Raw genomic sequence first — 22526 nt, forward strand, 5'->3', positions numbered from 1 at the left:
AGGGCGCACGCACAGCGAAGGCAGGTGTTGCATGACGTGTCGGAGCTCCTTGTGACGGTAACGTGGGCCAGGCTGCCAGACTCACTCTAGGCGTGTATTGGGAATCGCCCACTTTTTACGCAGAGTTTTTTTGTCAGAACTCTGTCTTTGTTGCTCCTTATGGACTTCCAGTATATGTGGGAGCGACACTAGACGTTACGCAATAAGTGGACGAGCCCCTGCCGTGCCACAACCTGAGGCAGAGTCTTAATTGGCAAGATTATTTCTCTCGATGCAGCATTGGGTAATCCTTGCCTGCGCAGCACTCGCGTCCACTGGTCGTTAACGCCGGCTAGGGCAACCGATATTTTTTCCGCACGCCTCTCATCCATTCCTTTTTTCCCCTGTTTCCAAAAAAAAAGAGGGAAAAGGCGAGGTAAAAAGTTGGCGGCGTGCGTGCACGGCCGTGCGTCGTGCGGATAGTGACAACCCGCTCCCACCGGGCCGGGCCAGTCGCTATTAACAGTTCGACAGCGAGATTTATTGCTGAGCGAGCCGCGAAAAAGCCAGGAATAAATGAGGCCGAACCGACCACACTAGAGTTAGGCCCCTCCGGCCGTTCCAGGCCGGCACAGGCCGTTCCAGGCCGGCACAGGCCAGCGTTCCGGCCACCGGCTGCAGTGCGTATTATGGATTAGACCCTTGTCCAGTGCCTCAGCAGCGCCAGAATGGATATTTATGGTCAAAGTAAAACAAAATGACGAACCTCAAACACTGTGCGGGATGTTAATGCGCTGCTTTTCCACAGTGAATATGTGGTGTGTGTGTATGTGTGAGTGTGTGGATGTATGAGTTCTCGGAAGCGCAGCGCTAGTACCGCACTTGGTGTATCCGAACTGACGAATGGCTGCAGAGCTGCCCATATTCTGACAATACTTCACGGCCTGCCAGAGCTCTGCTGATGGCCCGCAGTACGTCTTCGGAGCAAAAGGAGAAAAAATAGGGGCCTGCATCATCTGAAAGTACGAAGAGGAGGTTGCCTGTGCTCCGCACCTCGTATCTACCAGGGTTTTGAGTGTAAAACACGTTGTGAGCCTTTCTGTAAGCAGAAGGCCCGATTCAGTTTATTCTTGCAAATGCTAGGTTTTAGAGAGTAAAACACGTACTTGTCCATCCTGTTAAAAGTGACGGGGCTCTCGGCGTGGTGCAGGCCCTAGAAGCCACCGACCACACTCGTCCCGCCGCGTCCACCAACAGCGACAGATCGGTGATCAACGGTAATCAGAAGTCACCCAATTATTCCCGCCATTGATGTGGGCTTGTCGCGATGCCGAGCGCACTCCAACACACCAGTCTGCAGACTGATTCCGTCACTGTCTCCCTCGTGGGGTGTCCCGTATAGGTGCGAGAGACACAGAGCGACGAAAACGACTCGCAGAATCAGTCTGCTGTAACGGGACGCCACGCAAATACCGACCCGGGTCAATTACCGCTCATCTCTTTCGTCGGATTTCCTTCCAGAGTCTCATCCGGGCTCATCCGACCAGTCTCCGCCGCCGAGGCTCAGACGACGCCTTAAGCTGCGAGATCAGCCAGCCGTGAGCGAGGCGTGAGCGAGAGAGGACAAAAAGTGCCTGACAGCCACGGTGCGTTCTCAGAAAACAAGACTGCAACAAAACAGAAGCTGTAATTAAATAATTTGTCTGTGACCTCTCATTTATGGTATAAATTGGTGTCAGCCGAAAAACGTTTCATCTTTTCATAGTCCCGAAATGAGCAGATTATCTTCACCTGATATTACCCTTTGCATTGACCTTCAACCATGATGGAACCCTTTGTAATCGGATGTGGTAACCTGGTACGTACCATCTGGTACACCCTAGTCAGTCTCACCTTACCCAACTGAGTCATCGCGAGGCACAGTCCGCATAGTCAAGGACTCTCCTCCCCATTATCGCCGCGCGACGGAGAGAGATCGTCCGTCAGGCGGATTGACGCGTCGGCCTTTGTCTTGACGGCGCCTCGCCTCGCCCGGCCTCGCCCCAACTCGATCAAGCAAACGACGCCGGCTGGAGTCGGTCGCCGCCAACTCGGCCGTGGCGCGCAGTGCCGTGGCAGCGCCCTCTGACGGATCGGAACAAGTTGAGATGAAAGGGCAGGTGGCTGCGCGCCATTTACTCCGAATCGGGCCGAGGAAACCGCCAAGGGGCTGGCTGCTTGGCTGGCGGGCTGGCTGGCGGGATGGCAGGGGTGCATAATGCCCTCGATGGAGTGGCAAACGGGATTGGCGGCGCCTCGCGGCCGCGATCCGTCATGGCAACGAGCCCATCCGTCATGGGAGCAGTCCAGACACCTTGGAGTAGTGGTTAGCGCGGTTGCTGCGCAATCCGCTGCACACGAGTTCAACTCCCACCTACTCCACTTCATTTTTTTACGTAGTAGGTGTTTTTACACGGTTACCAGCCTTGTGGTCATAAAAGCAGCAAGGCCAGTCCACACGGGACATTTTTACTGTAGTGGTAGGCGTGGTTACTCCGCAATCCAAAGGGCACGGGTTCAAATCCCACTTTCATCATTGTTTTTTGTGTTTTCTTTGTCGTGTTACGTGTTTTTTGCATGGCAACGACCCATCGGTCATAGCGACAGCTAGGCTGGTCCATACACTCCCAATAATCAACTGAGCTTTTTCATCGTAATACGACCAAAAAGCTTCGTATTATGACTGCACAGCGAAGGTAGGAACCTATGGTGAAGAGTTCTCAGTATCTTATGACGAACTTCTTCATATTACGAACAAATTTCTCTGTGAATTAGCTCAGTATTATGACTGCACGGCATTTCTCGGTAGAAAATGAGGTCTGAGCGGGGAGGCTTCTTCGCCGCTCGGCCGTTAGATGGCGCCAGCGGGCGAGGTCGCTATGAAAAATCCAACGTAACGGTTGCGGTAGGGTAGGCGTTGCGGACACGACGCACCCGACGCTGAACGTTACGTTGGATTTTTCATAGCGACCTCGCCCGCTGGCGCCATCTAGCGGCCGAGTGGCGAAGGAGTCTTCCCGCTCAGACCTCATTGGGAGTGTACGTCTCGGAGTGAGCTTGGTCACTCCACAAGACACTGCACACGGGTTCGATTCCTGACCCCTCTTTTTTTTTCTCAGCGTGTGAGCCTTACACTGTAAGGTGTGCCCGCGGGTCCCCGCGACACGGCCGGGCCGTTCCTTCCGGTGAAAAGTAGCGCGGCAAGTGGAGCGGGGCGGCGCGGTTTGCGGAGCATGTTTGACTTGTGCAAGTTATCGTTAATTTTCGGACTACGGCGCTCAGTCTATATGCGCAGCGGCGCCGGCCCATTGATTGCAGCTTCGCCGGGCTTCGCTGTGCTTGGCCGCGCTCGGCTGCGTCAACCTAAAGAAAGGCCAAGGCACACACTATCAGACGGGAAATTGGCCATTTTCCGAAGGCCGGCTTTGTTTCCCGACGGCTTCATTTTCATGCCGACCTGAAAACGAGAAACACGAACGACTCCAGCATGCCGGGATGCGTATACCGCGCCTACATTTGCTTCAGAGACACTTTATTTTTATTTTTTTCAGGCAATTTTCGCGGTGTCCTGTTTATGTTTACCGCGGTGGGGCGTCGTCATGGCGACGCAGTCTGTCTCGGCGCTCGAAGCCCCTTCATTATTCGTTTGTACGTGCTCATTGCAATTTCAAATCTTGGCGCCCCGCCGCGCGCCGTCCCCACACGCACACACTCACACACACACGTGCCGTCTCCGCACGGAAAACACTCCCTGGAGGCCGCAGCGGCGGCTGCTGCAGAGTGGGAACCGGAGAAGCTCCACTCTGCAATCATTAGCTTGCGTGCATGCATTTTGAAAATCAAGCACCTCCTCCTCTCTCTCTCTCCTCTTTCGGGCCGCTGGAAAAAAGGGCGGCACCTCACTGGAGGAGAGAGTCCACTGCACTGGCGGGCTCATCTCGAAACACCAGCACCCCGGCAAGAACTCTCCGAGGAGAAATGGCGAAGGCGGGCCGGGGGGGCGTGGTCCGGGGTTGTCCGGGCGACGGGGGGGATGGCGGTTTCCCCGGCGACAACAACAGCTAATACCGCTAACAGAATTTGCACCGACACCACCCCCGCCGCCCTGCCCCGCCGCGCCGCGCCCCGCCCCGCGCCCTCTGCGCCCCCGAGCCCCTTCACAATCTCACCTCGAGGCCGCGCGGCACCGCCACGCACAACGCGGCCGCGCTTTCGTAAGGAACGAGGAAGGAGGGATTCCCCCGCACGGCGAATCTGCATCACGTTATTTAGTACAATGGGTGGGGGAGAGAGAGGAGAGAGAGAGAGAGAGAGAGAGAGAGAGAGAGAGAGAGAGAGAGAGAGAGAGAGAGAGAGAGAGAGAGAGAGAGAGACGACGCGCAGCCGCGGCGCTCTTTCCCTTTCTAGGAAAACAATTTCCCAGATAGCGTCATGCGCGGCAACGTACTCTCTCTCTCTCTCTCTCTCTCTCTCTCTCTCTCTCTCTCTCTCTCTCTCTCTCTCTCTCTCTCTCTCACACACACACACACACACAGTCTCCTTCAGACATGCAGTCCCGCTCTCTTTGTCTTTCTCTCTCACACACACAGCCTCTCTCAGGCATACACACTCTCTCTCTCTCTAACACACACGGCTGGTTTGATTAAAAAGTCTAGGCGCCGCCGGCCTACCTGTAGCCGCGGCGCGAGGCCTTGTAAACCGGTACACTGTCCGCACTGTCTCTGCCGACGCGAAGCGCCCCGGCCGTGGACAATATTTTCTCGCCCCCCTCTGCCCCTCCAAAATCACGTCCCTCAACGTCCTGCCTGCCGTCGGCCTGCCGGGCCGCCGCCGTCTGCTCGCCTCTCCCGCCATTTTTCCGCGTCTTGACGCGCCCTTCGCGGATCAGCGGCGAGGCGGCGGCCAGGCAGGACGTGAGTACCCCCCATCCTCCGGGAAAGAGGCTCGGGTGACTCTGCGGCCACCGAGCCGCCGGGGGGGGGCGCACCGTACCATGGGACTCCCCGAGTGCTGAAAGGAGCCTGCTGCATATTGTATCAGCGCCCACACACACACTGCCTCACATACACACACGCACAGACACACGCAGACACAGACACACACACACGCACACACACACACGCACGCACACTCACGAGACAGCCACCTCAGTCGTTGTTTTCCTCCGTCTGGCAGTGGCGTGGCGCCGCGTGGCGCGAGGCCGGTGCACCGCGGCGGTGCGGTGGTCCATCACGGGGAAAACGCCGCGCACGCCAAGCACGCCAAGCTCGCCGGGCAGCACCATGATCGATGGTGGGGCGAAAGGAAACGCAACAGATCAACCAACCATCGGGCGGAGCGGCGACTAGCAGAAAGGGTAGAGGGATCGTCCGTGTACGTGTCGTCTTCGGTCGGTCCTCTCACCCTCACTGGTCCATGAGGAGCAAGAGCCACGGAAACGTTACGTAATAAGTGCACGACCCGCGCTTCCAGGACGCACAGTGGGCCAGAAGACCGACGCCGGCGGCCAAAACTCCAGACGCGTTTTGAGCTCCAGAGTCGCTAAACAGGACTGGAACTGAGCGTGTGACCCCACCAATGGATTCCTCGTTCGGAGAGCAACCCATTGGTGGGGTCACACGATCGGTTCGAGTCCCATTTAGCAACTCTGGAGCTCACAACGTGTCTGGGATTGGGATTTTGACCGCACCACCGGTCCGGCCCACTGTGGGACGGTGCCAGGTGGCGCGCCGGAATCCTTTTAAACTTCTTTGCACAGCAACGCGCCCCGCCAATCAGCGGCAGTGTTGGCGTTTCGCGTTGGCTACACTGGGGAGTGGACGCGTGTAAGGTTGGCACGCGTGCGATACCGCCGGGCTGGCCGGGCGCCAGCGCGCCGATGCCATCATCGCTCTGTCTCTCTCGCACCCCTACGAGACGCCGCGTGAGTGCGAGAGAGACAGAGCGACGGAATCAGCCGCCAGCCCAGCGCGGCGTAGCGTGGCGTAGGCCGACCCGCTCAACTGTGTTGCCTACCTATCAGGCGCCGTGCCAATACCGCGCGACAGGACCGTCGGGTGTTTCTTTTATTTTCAGCGGAAAAATTGCGAAACTGACGCAATTTTTAGAGTGCTACCTCGTTCCTTCGACAGCAAAACGAAATAAGAGAAACAGAAATAAGAGAAACAGGTGCGCGTGCATGCAGGTACGATCCGGAGTAGTCTACTTATCACGTAACGGTTTTCATAGCTCTCTCCTTTGCTGCTCCTTTTGGACAGCCCGTACCCCGGAGTGGGCCAAAAGACCGATGGAGGCGGCCGAACCTCTAGACGCGTTTTGAGCTCCAGAGTCGCTAAATGGGACTCGAACCGAGCGTGTGACCCCACCAATGGAGTGCACTCCGAACGAGGAATCCATTGGTGGGGTCACACGTTCGGTTCAAGTCCTGTTTAGCGACTCTGGAGATCAAACGTGTCCGAGATTTTGGCCGCCACCACCGGTCTCCTCGTCCACAATGCAGTGAGTGCGAGAGAGACAGAAGACTTCACGTAGTACGTGGACGAACCCTCCAGGCGGAGTGTGCCGCCCACACTGTTCGGTTTGTAGAGCACAGTAACCCAACTCGGACAGGGCGACCACCGCGACGTCGACACCCGACGGACGGCCTGGACGGGCCATCGCCACACCGCGCTTTATGGAGGAGCTCCGCGCCGCACCGCGCCGCACCGCGCCGGCCAGGGGAAGAGAAGGGGGTGCTCCAACTTTTATACTCTGCCAGTAAAAAGTTTTGATTGCGACTAAGAGCGTGATCAGCAATGGGAGCCGTGCTGGCGTGGCGTGGCGCGGCGTGGCGCGGCGCTGCAGGGGACACCAAAGTGATTTACCGAGCCTCGCTGCCCGCACCCGAAGCACCCGAAGGGCGCCCGAAGGCGAGCCGAAGGGGACCCGAAGGCGGACCGAAGGGTGGGACGGACATAAAGTGCAGGGCTACAAGACGCCGCGCTCACCGCCACCCACAACTAGAGCCGTAACGGGTTATAGTGTTAATAACAGATAAATCCTGGTGCCTGTCGTATGCGGAGCCGTGCGCTGCAGAGGGACCGCAGCAGACGACAGGGACCGGCTGGGGGCGGGGCAGAGAGGGGCGGCAAATTCAAATGGCTGGTGGTTGTTCGCGTGGCCCGGCCCTCTGGGCCAGTCTCCGGCCCTGGGCTTGGGCAGGTCGGGGCGCTCCTCGCTCTGTCTCTCTCGCACTCACGGAGCGGAGGGAGACAGCGTGAGGGTGGAATCGCTCGACTGGCGGCACACTGTGAGATGATCGTGATGGGGCACACTAATGGGTGCCCCGGGGGCCGTGCATAAGTTACTCGTCCCGTTTAGCAGCGTAGGGGTCCATGTAGGCGCGCTCGGGGAGCGCCGTCTGGCTGGGCATGTTTACGTCATTGACGGAGACCCCCAGGGCGATGCACAGTGGACCAGAAGACCGGTGGAGGCGGTCAAATCTCTAGACGAGTTTTGAGCACCAGCGTCGTCGCTAAAGGGAACTCGAACCGAAGTGTGACCCCACCAATGGATTGCTCTCCAAACGAGGAATCCTTCGGTAGGGTCACACGTTCGGTTCGAGTCTCATTTAGCGACTCTGGACCTCAAAACGCGTCTAGATTTTTGGCCGCCTGCCCCGGTCTTCTGGCCCACTGTGCGATGGCCAGCCGCTTTCAAGCCGAGTCCCAAGTTGGGTCCGGCGCAGCGCGCGCTCCGGAACGGTCCGGAACGGAAGAACCCGAAAAGACCGTTTAAATCACCGGCCAGGCCGCCGGGCCCCACCCTGCAGTCTTTGTGCGCGCCAGATTTAAAGACGGTTCACGCCAAATTTCTTTGGCAAGTCATTTACCCTGACTTAAGGCGGTCCTGCCGTCGCCAAGGTCGCGGTCGGCCATTCCGGCTAGCAGTGCCGGCATCAATGGTCGGATTCCATAAACACCTCGCAGCGTCCGGCCCATTACAGGGCACAAAGCCTCGGACAGCCGCGACCTCGCTTTGTCCGTCCGGACTAGTCTCATTCCGAGAGTCGTCTTCGTCGCTCTGTCTCTCTCGCACCAGTACGGAGCGCACATGAAAGCGAGAGCGACGAGAGCGACTCTCGGAATCAGTCTGCTGGACGCCCCGGGCCTCGGCGAGGCTCGGCCTCCCGTCAGCAAGGCCTTGGGGACCTCGGCCCGACGAGGGTGGCGGCCGCGGCGACGCCTCGGGGGCGGCCAGCCCTTGGGCCAGCCTGACCGCCGGCCGCACAGTGGGCCAGAAGACCGGCGGAGGCGGACAAAACTGAAGACGCGTTTTGAGCTCCAGAGTCGCTAAGCAGGACTCGAATCGAACGTGTGACCCCACCAATGGATTGCTCTCCGAACGGGGAATCCATTGGTGGGGTCACACGGTCGGTTGTTGTGTCAGTTAGCGACTCTGGAGCTCAAAACGCGTCTCGAATTTTGGCCGCTCCAGCGGTCTTCTGGCTCACTGTGGGCCGGCCGTCGGAACAAGGGGTCTCCATCCCGGACTGGCGGCCACCGGCCTCGTCGAGCGGAAGACACAAGTAGGGGCACTCGGCCTCGGCCGCGCCGACAACAACCGCCGCCGAGGTTGTGTGTGTTTGCCGGGGCGCCCCAGGCCTGCCCCAGGCGCGTCTGACGGCCGGGCCTCCGCGGCAGCCGGGGCACTGTCCGGTAGAGGCGGTCAAAACCCCGGACGCGTTTTGAGCTCCAGAGTCGCTAAATGGGACTCGAACCGAACGTGCGACCCCACCAATGAATTGCTCTCCGAACGAGGAATCCATTCATGGGGTCACACGTTCGGTTCGAGTCCCATTTAGCAGACCGGTGGAGGTGGTCAAAATCCCGGACGCGTTTTGAGCTCCAGAGTCACTAAACGGGACTCGAACCGAACGTGTGACCCCACCAATGGATTGCTCTCCGAACGAGGAATCCATTGGTGGGGTCACGCCCTGTTCGAGCCCTGTTCAGCGACTCTGGAGCTCGAAACGCGTCTGGAGTTTCGACCGCCGGCGCTGATCTTCTGGCCCACTGTGCGGGGCATGCGGGGTTCGGTGGGGTGCACGTCCTCTCGTGCTCACCGGGGCGAATACGGCCTTCACCACGGCCAGAGGGAGGGACACACGTCAAACAATAAAAGCAGCAGACGGCCTCGGACACGCTACGCGACGCTACGCGACGCTACGTGTGCCGGCTGGCCGAGGCCGCCCCCCTGGCGGCCCTGGCGGCGGGGCGGACGCAGTGGTGCGGTAAAACGGATGGAGTCGAACACGCCGCTCCCTCCATCGCCGCCTCGGCCCCGGCGGCCCCGAGCAAGCCGTGCAGAATCATCGCACCGGAAATGAAGTCCGCACCTCGCGGCCGAGGCCAAGCCCCACCTCCAAGCAGGCCAGCACCCCGCGAGGCCGAGATCGGTTTGTCTCCGTCACGCTCGTTAACAGCACACTACTCCGAGTTTTCGGTCCCGTTTTCATGAATCGTCAGAGCAACTTGAGTGCAATCAGAAATTGAAATGGCCGAGGCCGTGGTCTTGCGAGACGCAGACTCCACTTGAGGCTCAGGCCTCTGCCAGCGCCAGGAGCGCCCGGCCGGGCTGGCACGCTGCGATAGCGAGGGCAGTCCCCCCTGGCCGAGGCGGGGCGGGGCGGGGCAGGGCGGGGCGGGGCGGGGCGGGGCGGGGCGGGGCCCTCCCGCACGCGGACAAGTGCGTCATAAGTACAGGTTATGCGGTATTTTATTGTGCTCCCGCCCTGTCGCCGAGACCACTGGCCCAGCCGGCCCATAGTGGGCCAGAAGACCGGTGGAGGCGGCCAAAACTCTAGACGCGTTTTGAGCTCCAGAGACTCTAAATGAGACTGGAACCGAACGTGTGACCCCACCAATGGATTGCTCTCCGAACGAGGAATCCATTGGTGGGGTCACCCGTTCGGTTTGAGTCCTTTTAAGCGACTCTGGAGCTCAAAACGCGTCTAGAGCTTTGGCCGCGTCCACCGGTCTTCTGGTCCACTGTGTGGCCCGGCCCGCCTTGCCGCTGCGCCGCTGGAGGGCCCTCACCGCCCTCGCTGTATCGTGAGTGGTCACGCCGCGCCGGCCAGGACGTGCGAGATGCCCCAGATTTGCTCGGCTTGTTGAATACTTCTCCAACTAGTGTTTGTCGTGTCGCGGTGGCCGAGAGGATAACGCCTTGGTACTGCGATAGGAAGCCACGGGTTCAAAACCAGAAACGAAATTTTTTTTGTTGGTTTCATGTTGTTGTGTTAATGCTAAGACCCGGCGTTCCGCTATTTGTCACTCTTTTTTCTCCTTTCTTTCTTCAAAGCCCGCGAGGCGTCTGCAGTGCGAGTGAAAGGGAGTGAAAGGGAGAAAGAGACAAAAGAGAGGATGGGATGGCACGGACGTTACCCGCGGGATTCCTCGCGCTGTTTCAGCCTCGCGTATAATATCGATAAAAGCCCGAAAAGCGACATCACAGAGGGCGCGGCGGCGCGGCGGCGCGGCCAAGTCGGTTGGGGCGGGGCTGCTTTAAGGGAAAGCAGATTACAGTATAGGGTCGGAGGGGATCAAGTGCAATAAAAATACCGCGTTTCCCGCCACGACGGCGCATCGCAGATTAAAAGCTAGCACTGCACGCCCACGGCCCCCCCACTCTAAAAAATCCCTCTGTCCCACAGTGGGTCGGAAGACCGGAGCAGGCGGCCGAAACGCTAGACGCGTTTTTAACTCCTGAGTCGCCAAATGGTACTAAACGTGTGACCCCACCAATGGATCCCTCGTCCGTAGAGCAATCCATTGGTGGGGTCACACGTTCGGTTCAAGTCCTGTTTAGTGACTCTAAAGGCAACTCAAAACAGGCTCGGGATTTTTACCACCCCCACAAGTCTTCTGGCCCACTGCGCATCCCCCCCGCCCTCCACTCACGCGTCCCCCTTCCTTGTCCGACGCAAAGTGACCACAGCCCGTTCCATTCCAGCCAGGATGGCCGAAAAAGGCCGAAGGTGGTTTGCCGGAGTTCGGTCCCCACGGCCCCGAGCACCGCGACGGCCCCCCAGAGGGCCCCGGCCGCCCCTTGGCCCCCTCGGCCCCCTCAGCCCCTCCAGGACGCCGCGACTCAGCAAAACAGGGCTTGTTTGAATATGAATGGTTTGATCGTAAATGTCGTATACCTCGCTGGGCGTGACACAGCCCGCGTCTCGGAAGGGGTGAGGGCAGAGCCGCACTGCGAGCGAGAGAGAGGGGCAGTGAACTGGGCCATGGGCTACACCAAGAGAGAGAGAGAGAGAGAGAGAGAGAGAGAGAGAGAGAGAGAGAGAGAGAGAGAGAGAGAGAGAGAGAGAGAGAGGCGAGTTTCGAAGGGTCGGCCAGTCCAGTCCGCCTCATGCACGTACGTTTGCGAACTGCGATCACGTTCCGCTGGTAAAGTGGCCAACTCGGCCAGAGCGAGGGTTCAAAAGAGGAAATCGACGGTTCGTGATTTTCCCCCTTTTTTTTTGTTCCGAAGAGCTATGTACTCACTATCATCAAGTCATAGTACGCTTCTAAATGCATGCCTGCAGCACTGCGCTCGGCTGTTTCGATTCAAAGTACAAAACCGAAAGAACGCACTCACACAAGCTCACACGCACACAAGGGCGGCTGACATGCACAATACTGGGATGCACATGTTACACTGCTGTGCAACACAATCCCACTCCATCGGACGCGTGCCGTTGGAAAATTCAGAATAATGGAACGGGAGGGGCTTTAGAAGGCATTGTTGCAACGCCGGATGGGTCCACCAAAGAGTGGGGTGGGGGAGGGGAGAGAGAGAGAGAGAGAGAGAGAAAGAGAGAAGGAGAGAGAGAGAGAGATCACACAGCGGCACTGTGGTGCAGGACCAAAGAGGGACGGGAGAATGCAGTTCCTCATCAACTTTGGCCGAGAAAGAAGAACTTTTCAGTCGGCATCAGCATCAACATCAGCGGCGTGGCACACTGCAACAAAGCCACGGCCCCATCGGTCTAACTTGAGCCCATTCGGGGCCACGTTACGCGGCTTTGACTGTCAATGGCGGCGCGGTGGATGGCGGCCGGTGGTCGCGTCTCAGCCAGCAAATGGCCGGGCCGTGTCGCCGTGGCTGTAACTCTGACTTTGACTGGGCCGGCCGGACTGCCGGAGTCCGGCCTGGAGTCCAGCAGTGAGTCCGTCTGTCCAGCCTGGAGTCCAGCAGTGAGTCCGTCTGTCCAGCCTGGAGTCCAGCAGTGAGTCCGTCTGTCCAGCCTGGAGTCCAGCAGTGAGTCCGTCTGTCCAGCCTGGAGTCCAGCAGTGAGTCCGTCTGTCCAGCCTGGAGTCCAGCAGTGAGTCCGTCTGTCCAGCCTGGAGTCCAGCAGTGAGTCCGTCTGTCCAGCCTGGAGTCCAGCAGTGAGTCCGTCTGTCCAGCCTGGAGTCCGTCCAGCAGGTCAAGGTCACCAGATAACGCCTTGCCTTACTGGGCGTCCCTATTGCTTGCCATTACCGCAATGGTTTCCTCCGTGGCCGAGCGCGCTGATGCGTTGCTCCGGATAGTCGTGGTCCACGGTTCGAACCCCAGTATGTTCACTGGCTATGTCGAGACTACGGCCATGATGGTTCTGGTATATGAGGTCTTGCATTCAAAGTCTGTGGAGACACTGCTGGTATATGAGGTTTGCATTCAAAGTCCTGTGCCTACATGAACGCTTAAGGTTTACTGAACAGCGCTGATCTTAGAAATTTCACGTAGAGCTCATTCGGATACATTAACTCCGGTTTTCGGAAAATAACACTTTGGGAAATCCGAGGGGTGAATCACTCAGCGTTCTGGTGTACACATGAGTACATGATTACGGGTGAGTACACCTTGCTTTACTCATAAATTTCAAAATTTTAAACGTCTTAAGGCTTTATTTGGCGTTTTTGAAGGCACTCGACGTTAAATCGGTCGAAAAACTAGAGAATTTCACGTTTTTAAAACTTGGGAGTACACTGAGTACGGGCAAATTTGTACACAAGAGTACACTAGTGTGATTCACCCCTCGGGGAAATCCCCAACAGCTTCGGAACGCAACGCACTTTGTGGAGCTTTTCAAATTTATTTCTAGCGGTGTGGTACTTACCGTGCACGTCGACGCACCCCGTCTGCTTCTTCATCTCCGACGTGTTGATCTGGCACATGTAGCAGCCCGCGTCCGACACCTTGACCTGCCGGATGTGCAGCTGCCAGGTGCGCAGCGTGTCGTGCGAGACGGACACGCGCGCGTTGTGCGTCACCACGCGGTTGGCCAGCGCCAGGATCGTCTGGTCCGACACCTTCATCCAGCCCACCTGCAGGAGAGAGGACAGTGGAGTTAGTACGCAGGCTTGATAGATTGCACCACAATGAAAGACTGAGTAAACGCATGAATGACTGGCCAAATGAATGAATGAATGAATGAATGAATGAATGAATGAATGAATGAACGCACGAATGAATGAACGTACGAATGGACGAATGAATGAATGACTTCATGGATGAATAAACGCATGAATGACTGAATTAATTGGTATACAAATGAATTATAATATCAACATAAATAAGAAAAATAATGACAAAAGTTTGATTTTTTTTTTCGCGCCAAAACTGCGCCACCGCAAGGAATGCAGTGAAGGGGCCGCCAGATGACGCTGCGGTCGTGGCTCATTTCCTTGTTGGCGGAATATCGGTGGCCTCGGCCGCGCCCCGGCCATGCCCCAGCCGTTTGCTGGCACTTCGGCAGCGCATCTCCGCGGGGACGAAGGCGGGACGAAAGCACCGCGAAAATCGTGCCGACATTCCTCCCGAAAAACCGATACAAGGCTAAGCCGAGGCAAAGCCGGCGCAACGCAGGGGGCCAACTCGAGGAATTTCATATTCGTCTTTTGTTTTGCCTTTGCCGCCTTTAGTGCGGCCTCGACGCGGCCTCGACGTCCCCGCGACCGCCTTTGTCCGCCTGCCTCGTCGGCTGGCTGCCCCCGCGTTTCAATTGTCATCGCCTCGTCGCCATAAACCGCGCGCGTCATCAGCGCGGTCATCGCGGCCCCAGCGCCAAAGAGAAACACGGCGACAACGGCCGCCAGCAGACTGAGAGGCGTTCTCGTCGCTCTGTCTCGCTCGCACTCATCCCGGACAGAGCGACGAAAACGAACCTCAGTCCACAGGGCGCGGCGCCAGCGCGGCCAGCGCAGGCCAGGCCGTAGGCCGACTCTATAACCCATTACATCCAACGGCTACTCTGCTTTCCACCACATCACAGGAGCGGGCCGCCCCCCGGGGGGCAGCGGGGTCGCGGGGGCCCCCCGGGCGGCCCCAGCAGGCAGTCCCGGCCCCGGGTGGCCCCCGGGCCAGTCAACAATAATCATCCTAACAGCTTCTGCCCCCCAAAGCCAGGCCCGGCCAGGCCTCGTTGTTGTTTCGCGTTGACAAATCTGGTATCGCACTGGCATTCCTCCTTTCATGGCGCCGCGCCGCGCTGGATGCAATGTGAGTACACACACACACACACACACACACACACCACACACACACACACACACACACCACGTGCCATGTCCAGCGACCCGGCGCACCAAATATGCATGAAACTCGACACCCCTGCGCCAGCCTGGCGAGCCGACCATACCGACAACGTCCCCGCAAAATCCCAACATAGATACCAAACAAGTTTTACAGCGAGCAAAATTACATTTTACAAAGGTCGCGGGCGTGGACGGACACCGTGGTCATCGAACCCCGGGGGGAACTACTGGACAACGGACGCGCCAGGCGTCCGGCTGATGCAACTTCGCAAACTCCGCCCCGGAGCTGTGGTGTACAGTGGTGCAGACTTTACGGGGCGGCCGTCCGAAACGTAACGCGCTGCCCGGCAGCGCCCGGGCAGCCTGACGCGTTCGACCGGACCGATGAGAGCGCCGCTCTCCGGGGAGTGATTCCCCTCTCACGGCGCCCCTTTGAGCCCCCAAAGGGGCGCACCTGCCCGTGCATTCGGGGGAAATGACTCAGGGAGTGTCCATGAGAGAGCCTGTTGCACGCCGGGCCCACCACTTGACCTTCTTCCCCCCTGTGGTCGGCTGCCGCTTTCCCCCCGCAGAGGTGGTCGGGGTGAATTAATTAACACTACTTTATACAGACGCGAGGGGCGTGTGTCGAAGCGCCCATCACACTTCCGGTAAAGGTGTGTGTGTGTGTGTGTGTGTGTGTGTGTGTGTGTGTGTGTGTGCGTGTGTGTGTGTGTGTGCGTGTGTGTGTGTGTGTGTGTGTGAGCGCGTGTTAGTATTGGCGCAACGCACGTGGAACTCTGTTTTGATGGGGTTCGGCAGGGCGGCTCGGCGCAGCTACACTGGTGGCCCCCCTGGGAGGCCTCCGACGGGGCTCAGGGCCAGTTTGACCCTGCAATCAGTCCGCTACAGTGTACCCTGCTGGGTCACTACGCTGTGGAACGCGCACGCGCGCGGGTATGTGACAGGGCGTTGCGCGTGTGTGCGTGCGGTGGCCAGCGGCGGCAAAATTTATGACTCGCAGCAGATATACGTAAAGCGTTCCTGCGGTGGGGTGTGAGCGTCGAGGGGTGAAGAGAAGAGAGAGAGAGAGAGAGAGAGAGAGAGAGAGAGAGTAAGAGAGAGAGAGAGAGAGAGAGAGAGAGAGATGGGGGAGGAAGGGCGGAGGGGGGAGGAAGGGGGGAGGAAGGGGGGGGGGGGGGGGTCCCGCGTGCCGCACGGTGCCGCACCACTACAACCACCGCTGCAGGAATTCGTGCTGGCGAGGATATGGCGCGGAATCCACACATTCCGTCAGATGACGTGCAGCCGCACTGGGGTGGCCCGCCTGGCCTGCCTGGCCCCACTGGGGGTGCCGCTGCCTTCGCCCGGCACTGCGATGCACCTGCCTGCCGTCGCGCCACAAGACGGACCCCACAGTGGACCGCCCGAGTGGGGTGCGCCTCCACTCCAGCCGAAGCCAAGCGGACCGTGAAGCTCCCCGATCCATCTGTCCATCTGCGGGCGAAGCCTCAAACGGCCCGCCGCGTCACGCGGCCGCTCCAACGGGCAAACATTCCCACGGTCCGTGGCCGGCCCACAGTGGACCAGAAGACCGGCGCAGGCGGCCAGAACTCCAGACACGATTCTTGCTCCAGAGTCACTAAATGGTACTGAAACCAGACGTGTGACCCCACCATTGGATTCCTCGTTCGGAGAGCAATCCATTGGTAGGGTCAGACGCTGGCTCGAGTACCATTTAGTGACTCTGGAACTCAAAAAATCGGGATTATGACCGCCTCCAACGGTCTTCTGGCGTCCAGAATCTGGACCAGTGTACGGCCTGTCTCTATGCCCACGACAGAGGGACCTCGGACTAGCCAAACCTCACGAAAATTGTTTTATGATTTCAAAATTGTTTCCAGTTGTGTGTGGTGTTCGCTGCGGCATGACACCAAGCTCACCCTCCACAGCCTGACTCCGGCTGTGGCGGCGGCTGATGGAGCCGTGAGACGCCGCGCCACGCCGAGCGTGTAGCCATGAGCCAGATAGGGTTAATTACGGGTGACATTAGCATACACTGTAACTGCACAAGTTGTCGCATTCGCCGCCAGGTGTGACGCAGTCACGCAGCGCCGCCGGAGCGATTCACGCCCCGTGGCAGGGCGTGGCGTGGCGGGGCGTGGCAGGGCGTGGCCTGGCCCTCCCGAGCGTGATGCGATACACATCGCCGCTGTCTTCCCCCCCTCCTCTCTCTCTCTCTCTCTCTCTCTCTCTCTCTCTCTCTCTCTCTCTCTCTCTCTCCTTCTCTCCTTTCCTCCCCCCGGCACGTTGGCCCCGCCATTCTCCATCGCACTCACTGAGCTGTCGCCGAGGCTGTCGCCGCCTGCAGCGTAGGCCACAGTGTCGCAACACGGCGCACGGCTGCGCGGCGTGTTGCCTACCCCGCGGCTGGCGGGCGCCGTGGCCGGACGGCACAGCCGCTCCACACTCCCATTCGACGAGAGTGACGCCATTTTCGTTAGAATGTGAGCTGCTTTGTCACGACTGTTTGAAGATGACGTCACATTCAGCTTGGGGATACACGAAACAAACTTCTGGTTTTCACAAAAGGGTAACAGCTGTGGAAAATTCCGTACGCCGTTATTTTAAATTCAAACCATTTCACGGTACTTCGTTGTTACTTAAACCTTCTGTCACGTTGTTTTAACGCTTAATTTTACGATATATCAACCTAATTTTGTTTTTTTCGTCGTCATTTCAACGTCACTTCAGAGGAAGACTTAGCACCAATATTAAAGCTGTTTTCCCCTCCCTCGGTTTTGAATGAAACACTTTTTTTTTTTTTTTTTTTTGAGGGTACGAATATGGCGCTACTATCCGCTCGTGATAACCACTCCAGCACTTAGCGGGCTGCGATTGCGGCACCTCGTCTCCGCGCCATGGCCATGAGGCGCCACGGGGCGCCATGGGGGGAGGGGTGGGGGTGCGATTTGAGGGCGCCAACGGCCATACCCGCGCAGCATCGCGCGCAGCAGCACTGTTATGGCGTGACACCTGCACTGCAGCTAGCCCGGCCCGCCGCCGCCACTACACCCTGGAATCCCGAAATACTGCAACCCCCGAAATGCAACAGCCCCCGAATAGCTGCAACCCCGAAATGCAGCAACCCCGAAATGCTGCAACCCCGCTGCGATTCCAAAATGCTGCAACCCCGCTGCAATTCCGAAATGCTGCAACTCCGATATGCTTCAACCCCGAATTGCTGAAACCCCGAATCACTGCAACCCCCGAAAATGCTGCAACCCCGACATGCTGCAACCCTGAAGTGCTGCAACTCCGAAATGCTGCAACCCCGGGAAAGCTGCTACACTCTCCCAAAAAAATGTCCTGTAAATGCCGTTAATTTATTACCAGTTTTCACTGTAGGTCAATTCACAGCGTTTGCTGTGAACTTGTTCACGGCATTCACTGTGATATCGGTTACAGTGTTCACTGTGATCTGGTCCCCAGTAAACACTGTGAGTTTGACGCCGCTGAGCACCAAAGTACTGCAAATCAGGCTCCAATTCACGGCGTTTACTGTGGCCACCACAGTGAACACTGTAACCGAGAACACAGTGAATGCCGTGAACTAGTTCCCAGCAAACGCCGTGAATTGCATAACAGCAAACATTGGTAATAAATTAACGGCGTTGACAGGACATTTTTTGTAGAGTGTATTACGAAATGGTGCAACCCCTAATGCTGCAACCCTCAAAATGCTGCAACCCCCAAAAAGGGGCAACCACCGAAATGCTGCAACCCCAAAATGCTGCAATCCCTCCAGATGCTGCAGCCCGAAATACTGAAATCCGAAAACGCTGAAATCCGTCGGCGGCGGTGCAGTTGGCGCGCCTTTTTGCTCCGCCGCGGCGACGCCAAGGCGACGCCAAGGCGACGCCCTCCTCGTCCTGCTCGCCGTGCCGTCCTCCTCGAGCCGCGCTGCGATGGCTGCGATCTGAGCCGCTGTCATGTCGGCGCCGTGTCACCGCCGAGGCAGTGACGCGTCGCTGCCATGCGGTGCCGGGCCAAATAAATTGATAGTGCGACCCGATCCGATCCGACGCCATCCGTCGGCCGGGGTGAGGGGCGGGGTGGGGCGGGGCGGGGTGAGGCGGGGCGGGGTGAGGCGGGGCGGGGGGTGAGGCGGGGCGGGGTGAGGCGGGGCGGGGTGAGGCGGGGCGGGGTGAGGCGGGGCGGGGTGAGGCGGGGCGGGGTGAGGCGGGGCGGGGCAGTCGGGGTGGAAGGCGCACATCTATTAGGCGGCGTCGTCTGCTCGGTCTCTCTCGCACTCACAGCCACGCCGTATGGGTGCGAGAGAGACCGAGCGACGAAGACGGCTCTCAGTGTGCTGCTGCCGGGCGGGCCGGGCCGGCCGGGCCGCGCCATACAGGTCATTGTAGCGTCGCTACAAAGCCCTGACAACGCACTCACAAACAATAATGGCGGACAATGGAGAGAGAGGGAGAGAGAGAGAGAGGGGGGGGGGACGAGAGACACCGAATTAGGGAGAGCGCGCGCGCAACATACGCCCCGCGAAAGGAAATGTAAGAGCCGGCAAGGAGTCGTTTGTGTGAGTGTGTGTCTGTGTGAGTGAAAGTGCGGGTGACTGTGTGAGTGCACGCGCGTGTGTGTGAAAGCGGGGGAGCGAGGAGCGTGCAGAGGAGGGAGGGGCGCAGGTAAAAGAAGTGCGTGTCTTTGAAGAGGCCAGCCAGCCGCGCGATGGACACAGCGCGGAGGGGTGCACTGCCATGGCCGCCCCACAGTGGGCTAGAAGACCGGTGGAGGCGGCCAAACCTCTAGACGCGTTTTGAGCTCCAGAGTCACTTAATGGGCCTCGAACCGAACGTGTGACCCCACCAATGGATTGCTTTTCAAACGAGCAATCCATTGGTGGGGATCACACGTTCGGTTCTAGTCCTGTTTAGCGATTCTGGAGCTCAAAACGCGTCTAGAGGTTTGGCCGCCTCCATCGGTCTTCTGGCCCACTGTGCGCCCGCCTGCCCGGCCGACGAGACGAACCAAAGTCAAATACAGCAGGGCCGAGCCGAAATACGGTGAGGGCCGGCCGGGCGACCCGAGGGCCGGCAGGGCCAGCAGGGCAGCAGGACCCCAGGGCCGGCCTGTGTTTTCTCTGTAGATAATCAAGCCGATATTGCGGGTTGGTATCGCATCGCCCCCACCGCCTCGCCCCGGGCTGCACACGCACACACACGCAGAGAGAGAGAGAGAGAGAGAGAGAGAGAGAGAGAGAGAGATTTGATTTGATTTGATTTGATTTATTGTTAAGGACTTACAAACAAGCACTTAAGAGTGCCACTGGCATGCAAGCCCGCCCTCCAAATCAATAATTACAAATTCATGATAAAAATAGTTATAAACGAAAAATAGAGATAAACACTTATATGCTTGTCGCAAAGGACACCTTAAACTAATGGAACAACATAATTAATTATACAAAAATAGTTTGTACTCTAATTTGGTTTTAAAAGAAACGATCGTAATCACTTATAAACTAAAGGAACAACGTAATTAGCTTGTATAAAAAATATTTTGTCTATTTGGTTACATTACACAGTAAATTGAAATGGCAGAATCTGTAGTGGTCTGAGAGCCCCAAATCGCAGAAACCGACAGGTAAATAGATCCGGGGCGGTTTTGCACCAAAACCGCCGACGGCAAACCCATTGTGCACACAGGCGACGGAATCCGTGCACTCGCCACGGAATCCGGACAAGACTGCACCGTAATCGTCAATTGCGATTCCCTCCACCTCGCGACTTTGAGATGTTATATTATTGGAAATAAAGAGTGTAGATGTACCGCGTAAGGAAAATATTAATTTATAGACTTGTCAAAGCAAGAAAAAGTATGCACACTCATCAAAATATGTGAATAATGTCCAAAAACAACAAAAGCATCCAGAGACACAGTGGGGTTTAGGTTGGCCCAGCGAGACCGCAACCCCTTAGCATTTCTGTGAGCCCATCCCAGTTTCTGTGGAGCCTTTGTCAGTTTATGTTAGCCCATGCCAGTTTCTGTGACTACCAAATTCAGAATCATTTACTGGCGGTTTCTGGGCCGAACCGTTACGGATTCTGCCATTTGAATTTACTGTGTATGAACAAGAATCACATCACAACAGACATGGTCGCATGAGGTCATAAGGAGGATAAGCTCTTTTCAACGAGATTTTTCACAAAGTTAACAGATCTGCCCAGGTGCTCATAAAGGTGGAGGTCGTTCCACATTTTGCTAGACTGTAGGAGAAATGAATTATGATATTTTTCTGTTCTGTGAATAGGTATTTGTAACTGTAACTTGCTTGACCTAGTGGAGCATCTATTACTTGTAGATATAAATTTGTATTTCTCAAATAAGTATGCTGGGGTTTCTGACTTAATAATTTTAAAGACCATCAGAGCAACAGCCAAAGCCCTTCTATTTTCGATTTTTAGAAACTGTAACTTGTCATAATAGGGTGTAATGTGCTCAAATCTGGAGGCTCCAGTTATGAAACGCACACATGCATTTTGCACTCTTTGCAGTCTAGCATTATTACAGTCAGTAATATCAGTAAAAAGTGCAGAGGCATAGTCAAGATGAGGCATCACCAGGGTCATGATCAGCATTTTCCTAATATTTGGAGGTATAAAAGAGAACGACCGCCTCAGCTGTGCTAAAGTTCCTAATATTTTCTGTATTAACAAAGTGCATTGGTCGGTCCAGCTCAGTGATCCATCGAACAACACTCCTAGATTATTAACAGTACTCTTATATGGAATGACACAGTCATTGACAATCAGCTCTGTAACAGTCATCCTGGATAAAATATTTAGAAATCTTTGGGATCCTAATATAATGGATTGAGTCTTTGATACTTTTAGCAATAAATTTGCTTTTCACAATAATCTATTATATTCACCATATCGCTTCTTAGATAGTTCAAGTTATCATCCAAGGCATTCAAAGGAAAGTGAATATATAGCTGTATGTCATCAGCATACATCACGTATTTACAATGCTTTAAAACAGTAGGGAGATCAAATAAATATATAAGGAACAGCAATGGTCCCAGCACACTGCCCTGTGGTACCCCTGTGGTGATCTCAGCCCAGTCAGACATTTGATCTGATGCCACGACAACTCTATGACAGCGCATGGTGAGATATGACCGGAACCAATTTATAGCGGACTTTGAGAAACCTAGGCACTCCAGTTTGGTACATAGTAGTTCATGATGGACACAGTCAAAGGCTTTGCTTAGATCTAACAACACCAATAAAGATAGAAGTCTCTTGTCAATGGCTTCTCTGATATCATCAGTGACTTTTAGCAGTGCGGTAACAGTACTAAAACCCTTTCTAAATCCAGACTGGTTTTCTGCAAAAAGCTTTTTATCATTCAAAAACTCTGTGACTTGAGAGTGCACTAGTTTTTCCAGAATCTTACCCAGCACGCACAGTATGCTGACTGGCCTGTAATCCTTACTCTCTTTGGGATTTTTCACCTTTGGTATTGGTATAATATTGGCCCTCTTCCATATATCAGGATACAAACCATTTTGTAGGCAAAAATTGAACAGATGATCAAGTCCCGGTAACAAAGCTGGTAAGCACATTTTAATGAACAATACTGAGATACCATCCACCCCAACAGCCTTTGACTTTATAGAGTAAACAGCTTTAACAATTTGCTCAGGTAGTACATACCTAAAATGGAATTTATCCATAATATCAGACGACTTATCTTTTCCTGTTCTCATCTTATATTTCAATACAGTATCACGTATAAGCTCTTCGTTTCTTACAGATGATACGGAGGCATAATGTTTATTAAGATCAGATGCACCCACCACTGGGTCAGGGTTTTTATCTTTAGACTTGCCTACATTTAGAGATCTAATTGTATTCCAGATCGACTTGGAGTCCCTTCCATTCTCAAACTTCTCATAAAAGT

The 22526-nt window shown here is 56.3% G+C and overlaps 1 protein-coding gene across 3 annotated transcripts in view; it reads right to left on the reverse strand.

Annotated features, from left to right (window-relative positions):
• Positions 1-22526, reverse strand: part of LOC117645033 (lachesin-like) — an 88576-nt gene that overhangs the window by 41652 nt on the left and 24398 nt on the right. For all 3 annotated transcript variants that reach the window (XM_034384918.1, XM_034384917.1, XM_034384915.1), the window contains exon 2: positions 13151-13358. In XM_034384918.1, the coding sequence (XP_034240809.1) occupies positions 13151-13358 (208 nt within the window). The remainder of the gene's footprint in view (positions 1-13150; positions 13359-22526) is intronic.

The sequence above is a fragment of the Thrips palmi genome, unplaced genomic scaffold (assembly GCF_012932325.1).
Source record: "Thrips palmi isolate BJ-2018 unplaced genomic scaffold, TpBJ-2018v1 HiC_scaffold_18, whole genome shotgun sequence".
Taxonomy (NCBI): domain Eukaryota; kingdom Metazoa; phylum Arthropoda; class Insecta; order Thysanoptera; family Thripidae; genus Thrips; species Thrips palmi.